The 6,732-nt window shown below is 42.5% G+C and overlaps 1 protein-coding gene across 1 annotated transcript in view; it reads right to left on the bottom strand.

Annotated features, from left to right (window-relative positions):
* Nucleotides 1-1,802: 1,802 nt before the first annotated feature.
* Nucleotides 1,803-6,732, bottom strand: part of ACVR1C (activin A receptor type 1C) — a 53,794-nt gene continuing 48,864 nt past the window's right edge. Inside the window, exons 8-9 of the mRNA XM_048486764.1 lie at nucleotides 4,777-4,907; nucleotides 1,803-3,234 (exon numbers count right to left, since the gene is read on the bottom strand). Of these exons, the coding sequence (XP_048342721.1) occupies nucleotides 3,109-3,234; nucleotides 4,777-4,907 (257 nt within the window). The 3' untranslated portion in view covers nucleotides 1,803-3,108. The remainder of the gene's footprint in view (nucleotides 3,235-4,776; nucleotides 4,908-6,732) is intronic.

The raw sequence follows: 6,732 nt of genomic DNA, 5'->3' as shown, positions 1-6,732 counted from the left end.
AGATGACTCTATAGACACCCCCATCTCTTTCAAGAGAGGCTGAGATTTCTAAAAAGAGCAGTTTTACAAATTAGGAAAACCCTCCCCAAGCAGAAACATTTAGAATATTTCAATTCATAAATTTAAAAGTAGTTTTAACCACTCAGTTTCTTGTTTTAAAAACTGCCATGTTCCTCTTTTAGCTTTTTTCTTTGTAACAAGTAATTAGCAGTTCTATTTGAACACTGACCTATTTGCAGTTTTGGCAAAGGACTGAGAAAATTCCGAGAGTGGAACACTGAAGGCTCCCTTCCTCTGTTTGCTGCCATGCTGCATTTGATCACCACAGTTTCCTATGAGATATCTATTTAAAACTGCCAGAACCCACCACAGCCCCATCAAATGGGCCAGCCGCCTGGCTGCCACGGCCATGCCGCCTCAAAGAGTCATCCTGGCAGCCTGGGGTGGCATAAAATACAAAAACAAAAAGCCTCCCCACCACTGGGAAGCCTCCCTTTGGCTTAGACCACATTTTCAGTGGCGTAAGTTTGAAACCCTTGCAACTAACGCAATAGGGGCAATGGCTGGAAGGAAGCTGATTAATGTTGGCTCCTTTCCAGGCACATCTCCACAACACCAGCAGCAGGGGCGCCGGCACAGCATCCAGTGTCATGTTCCACCACTGTGGAGGGCCACGGTGGCTCCCCGCCAGCAGATTCTTCCCTCCACCAGGGCAAGGGCCCCAGGGAGAGAGAATCCACTGGCACAGCCACTCCCACCGGTGGATCCCCCCGTCCCTTTGGATGGGGCTGACAGAAGACTAGGTAAGTGGGATTCCCAAAAAAAGTCAGATTGAGATGTCCTAAATGAATGGAATGTATCCTCACACTCAAATAAACAGTAACAACTGTTGTCTACACTATTTGTGTGTGTGTGTGTAAAGTGCCATCAAGTCACAGCTGTAAAACCCCCATAGGATTTTCAGGGCAGCTGTGGTTTCTGAGACTTCTGGCAGAATTGTGACTGGCCAAGTTCACCCTGCAGGTTTCATTCCTGTGGAGAAGTGGAGAATAGAATCTAGTTATCCAGATCAGAGCGTGCCACTCTTAACCACCACACCATGCTGATCTCCTACATTATTTGCCACTCATCAAATTGTTTGATGTAGGATTAGAAGGGCTTTGTTTTAGAATTCCCTTCATATGAAGCCACATCTGTATGGAGCTGCTCCTGTAGTATGATCCCATACAAATTGGAATAACATGAACATGATACAAGCAGGACACAACATGTGTCACAGCTGGAATATTACAGGAGAAATCTGCCATGAACATGATGAAACCTCAAGCATATGGCACCACTTCGCAGAAAACCCAGTCTAACATGGTTGTGTGTGACGTATGGCTTAATGCAGTCCTCAACATCTATTCACGTGTAAGCTTATCCCATTAACACTGGTCCCAAACTAAGATTTTGGAATTCAGGGATTGGAAATCTAGAAGAGGTGGTAAGTGACAAATGATCTTTCCAACACTGAATTATAAGTTTGCACATGAAGCTTTACATAAATGGCTGCCTTTAAGGTCAACAAATAATAAAACGAGATCTTCAGTTTCACAGTATGCAAGTTCAGTCAAATCTCTCTCTTGGTTAATAAATCAAAGATTAGTTATATACACACTGGTGACGCTACCAAGTTCTGCAGAAAAATCTGCAGTATTTTAAGTTCTGCAGAAAAATCTGCAGTATCTTTCTCTTTTTTTTTTGACCATGATTGCGTGCTTGTTTCACTTTGCACACATTTTCTACAGTCATAAAATCCGAATATATTTTAGAACAGATATACTAAAGCACATTCTGGTTTCCGGCAGAAGGGATACCTGCCCTCCATGATAGCAGCCAATTGAGATTTACTGTTCCAGAGAAGGTCTCACAAACATTCAGAGTCCTTTCAGCAGTCCAGGGAGAACACAGACATCACAGTGTCCTTCTGGTTGGGCATCATTATTCAAATCCTGTGGAAACCTTTCAATACAGGCCCCTAGCCTGCGGCCAGATAAGATCTTCTAAGGACATCCCATCTTGTGAGGTCTTGTGAGTCAGGCACAGATTTTTAGATGAGCAAGAAGTCTTGCGATACATAAGAAAGGGACCAAAACTGTAGGCTAGGCAGGAACCCAATCTTAGTGAACAAAAGATACTTAATATTCGGTTGTTCCTACAATACCAAGCTTATGAACGATGGTATTGGACTACCATCATTGTTTCTTCTATTATTTACTGTGTGTTTGTAGCTTGGAGATCATTTTGACGTGAGGACCCCAGACCCAAGCTGTAAACTCAGCGTGGCAGTCATGCATTATTAACTTGTTCACCTCTTTTAACGTGCATGCTGTTTCTGCTGCGGATCAGGAGTATGGCATGGTACAGAAAGTGCTCCAGGTCTCCCCCTTCCTCAGGCGTGCTATTATTTTAAACAAAAACAGTCCAGGGAGGAGTTATTTACAGCACATGTCCAATGTGTTCTTGTGCATAGGATGAAATAGTTCCTTCCCTGGGTCCTTTCTGTTCAAGGTAACAGGGTAAAGGGGCAGGAGAGAGGCTGGGTCTCCTTCTGCACTGCACCACAGCTCAGACCTGTAGCAAGAACAACACGTGTGGGAAAAGAGGAGAACATGTAAGTAACATATCACTGTGACATTTCACAGGTTGGTTTCAGAGTCCCTGAGATCTCATACACTGCAATATGTGTCTCATGGAAATCAGCCCACAAAAGCCTTGCAGTGACCCCATTGCAATATCAGCCCACAAAAGCACCCCATTGCAATGACCTGATTTTTACACAATACTCAGTTCCCAGGTGAGTCTATGCTGCAATAGGGCATTTCCCAGGTGGGTTTATGCTGCATAAAAGGGCATTTCTGTGGGTTGCCAGGACAGGTGGCACCATCAAACCACAAACCTAAAATTAACCATGGCTTTGAACATCCAGTGAAGCTTTTTTAGGGGTAAGTACCTATACAATGTACTAAAAACTCTGCAACAGTGAGGTAGAGCATAGTTAAAACAATGCAAAAATAAAATGCAAAGTGATTCACATTCTTCTTCTTTCTTGAAGCACGTGCAAACTTAAGCTTTGGGATCTTTTTGTGCACAGAGTTGAGAAATGGTCTTCTTAATGCGAAGTGCCGTCAGGCGAGCTGCCCCATTGGCATACCAACATTCCCGCATAATTCGGCCCATTACTCTGAGTGCCTTCAGAAAAAGAAAACCAACATGAGAGAACATTCCGGTGCCTTTTCTTTACAGTGCCACAAATTTCAATAGGCAACCAAATGTTTTAAAACAGGCAATCCTGAAGCAAATGTTGCCTACCACTTTGGACAGTTTGTTATAAATAGCAATTAAAAATGGTTTTTTTTTTACAGTTTTTCAGTTACATTCTGCTTTGGGTGATCTTTAAACAAAACATTTTATATACTGAACATCTCAAATCTCTCTTCTTCACCCAGGTCATTCTAGGACTTAAGGTTAGATCAGATGCCCATTATGCACAAGGTCTCTGCCACGCACCAGGAGCAAATAGCTGTCATGGCAAAATATTTTTCCGAGCACCACTTTCAAAACTCTCCATTCTCCCCTTAGCAAGCAACACCGCTTGCAAAGCGACTTTAATCTCCTTCACAGCCAGAGAGGGGCAGATTTGCCAGTGTGCATAGCTCTGCCCCATGCATTTTTCCTCTGCCTATGGCCAGCCTACCTAGCTTCATCCTTCCCACTCCCTCGAACTGCCATCCACGTCTTTCCCCTTGGCCCCCTCCCTGTTGCCAGCTCCTTCTCGCTTTCTTCATGCTGCCAGATTGCTTTACACCCCCTAACCCTAATCCTAACCCTGCTCCCCCCTCATGGTCAGCTGGACAGTCACATCTACAGATAGTATACAGATAGATCTTATACTAATATATCAATATCTCAGTGTAATAATTCACATCATAAGAACATAAGAAAGAGCCTGCTGGATCAGACCAGAGTCCATCTAGTCCAGCACTCTGCTACTCGGAGTGGCCCACCAGGTGCCTTTGGGAACTCACATGCAGGATGTGAAAGCAATGGCCTTCTGATGCTGCTGCTCCTGAGCACCTGGTCTGCTAAGGCATTTGCAATCTGAGATCAAGGAGGATCAAGATTGGTAGCCATAGATCGACTTCTCCTCCATAAATCTGTCCAAGCCCCTTTTAAAGCTATAAATCAGTGCTTGATCTTGACATACATTCAATGCTCCCTTTGCACTCATTGCTCCATTTTTCCAGGGATAGTGTGACACCCCCCCCCCCCAAATGCAAGGGTGGTGGGGAGTGGATGGCATGACTGTATGTTGATCATCTACATTGGGGGGACAAGTTGGTGTTTTTACCAACGTTAAACTCTAGGGCTTCTCTGGCACATTGGGGAAGGGATGACTGGGAATCTGGAGAGCTTGGGAAAAGGCAACTTGCATTGTCCCTTTGTGGTTGGTGCACTGCCATTACTCCCCCCCTCCCTTCTCACCACAGAAGTCAATCAAATGTTTTGTTTGATAGAGTGCAATGGAAAAATTATGGTTCTCTTTGTGGAGGGGGGACTTTCTGTCACTAGAAATGCACTCAAAGGAGATAATTTTTGTATTATGAGGAAATAATTATGAGGAAAATAATACCCGTGCTGGCTTGTCGCAGTACTTAAGACCAAATGAAAATGCTGAGTTTCATGATATATTCAGATCTAACTTAATAACAGACAAATACAATGAAGTTTTACCTCACAGCTTTGCCACTGATTTGGGATATTTGGTCTAAGATTTTGTTCACAGACTACTTTTTTCATATCTTCTATTGAGGGGTCTGAAGGGACAACGTCATGATAAGGCAACTGATATTCCTCAACAATTCCTAGAAGAAGAAATTGGTAGAAAGTTAGTTAATGTTACCAGGGCAACTTAAAGCATTACAAGAGAAAAAAATATATGCTTTTAAAAGATGTGTACATCTGGCCAGTCATTAGCTTCCTGGAACCAGTGAATGCACATCTTTGTGTATTGCCCTCAACATGCATTTACTTTTAGTAAAACATTTATTCCTTTCCCTTAAAACATAACCTATAAAAGCAGCTGCCACCGAGAGTAAGTTAAAGATCCAAATTTTAAAAATAAATAAAATATTTGAAAAATGTTTAAATGTTATATAATTTTGCTACCAAATGTGCTCCATGAACTTGACCACTATTTTTATTTCTATTGCAGTAAACCATAACTAGAAGCATATTCACAGTTTGTTTATGGCACACAATATCCTCTGTCAGTTGTAAGGACAGCATAGGCTACCGTGTTTTCCCGAAAATAAAACAGTGTCTTATATTAATTTTTGCTCAAAAAAATGTGCTATGTCTTATTTTCAGGGGATGTCTTATTTTTTTGCTCCACAGCTGCATGGTCTGGTCGACAGGCATGCTTCCAAACAAAAACTTTGCTACGTCTTACTTTCGGGGGATGCTTTATATTTAGGACTTCAGCAAAACCTCTACTATGTCTTATTTTCAGGGGATAGGATAATAGAATAATAGGATACAACCAATTTTCTTCTGCTGTTTTCTATGTATTCTTTTGCTTAAAGAACTGCTCCTGCACAAAGAGCTGACATATCCTAGAAACTAACTGGATTTGCTGTTTACATAATGATATACTTCAGTTTCTTATCACACCATGTCAGCGTGTATGTGCTTATATAAAGAGAGGGAAAAGAACATGTGTGCCTTCATGGGCAACTCCATGCACAATTCAAATCTGCCCTCCAGCCTTCTGTTCTTAAAAAAAAAAAGATCATACTAATTTCTTTTGTACAGTAAGGACTCAGTCCAGTGACACACACTAATTGCTCAAGTTAAGTGACCTTTTACACAGAGAATTAGTAAAATAGAAAAACACACACTGGACAATTTATGGGGCAACTAATTTTAGAGTGCCCAGTAAACTTGAGCATGACAGTAAAAGCCATGTGACAGTGACATCATATGCAAAACCTTTAGTGTTAGGGTAAAATTTTCACAGGATGAGTACTAACCAACTACCACTCTAAGCAAATACTCAGATCCAGCTGCCTGAATTATTGTGTCCTAACAGTTAATCAACTAATTCCCTCCAAGGTTTTCTTATTTTTCTACACCATAAATAGCTTTTCAGTTTCGAAACATAGAAGTTATGGATGCACACACACAGTTGGGGACTTTGTGGGGGATGAATCCCATTCCTTTTGTTTCTCACCAGGTTGCCCAATGCCCAGCCCACACACTTACAAAGCTGCCATCAATTGGCTCCCACAGTTGGCTCCGATCATTGCATTGCCACCTTTATCTGCCTCACACGTATGCAAGTGTCTCTCCCTTGTTCCTCCCCTGTACTTGTCTGCCTGGCACATGTGGTTGTAACTCCAGTTGTGCCCTCCTCTCACCTGCCTGGTACATGCTATGGCAACTCCGGCTCTCTCTTTTTCTTTCACCTGCCTGGCTTAGGTGGTAGTTGCAGCTCCTCCTCTTCTTCCCACCCCACAGAAAGGGATGCTCCATCCCAATGTTTGTGCAAGTGCAGACAATGTTTACTTATTTTGGATGAGGGAATTTGTCTTTCTCCATTTTGTGGTTTTTTAATGCTTTTCTGCAAACTTGGAGGGCTCTCAAAGTATGCTGAAGAATGCTCCCTGCACATCTGAACCTGGCCCTGAG

The sequence above is a fragment of the Sphaerodactylus townsendi genome, linkage group LG02, assembly GCF_021028975.2.
Source record: "Sphaerodactylus townsendi isolate TG3544 linkage group LG02, MPM_Stown_v2.3, whole genome shotgun sequence".
Classification (NCBI taxonomy): Eukaryota; Metazoa; Chordata; class Lepidosauria; order Squamata; family Sphaerodactylidae; genus Sphaerodactylus; species Sphaerodactylus townsendi.
Note: the sequence above shows the minus strand (reverse complement) of the source record. Positions and strands in the feature narration are given on the sequence as shown.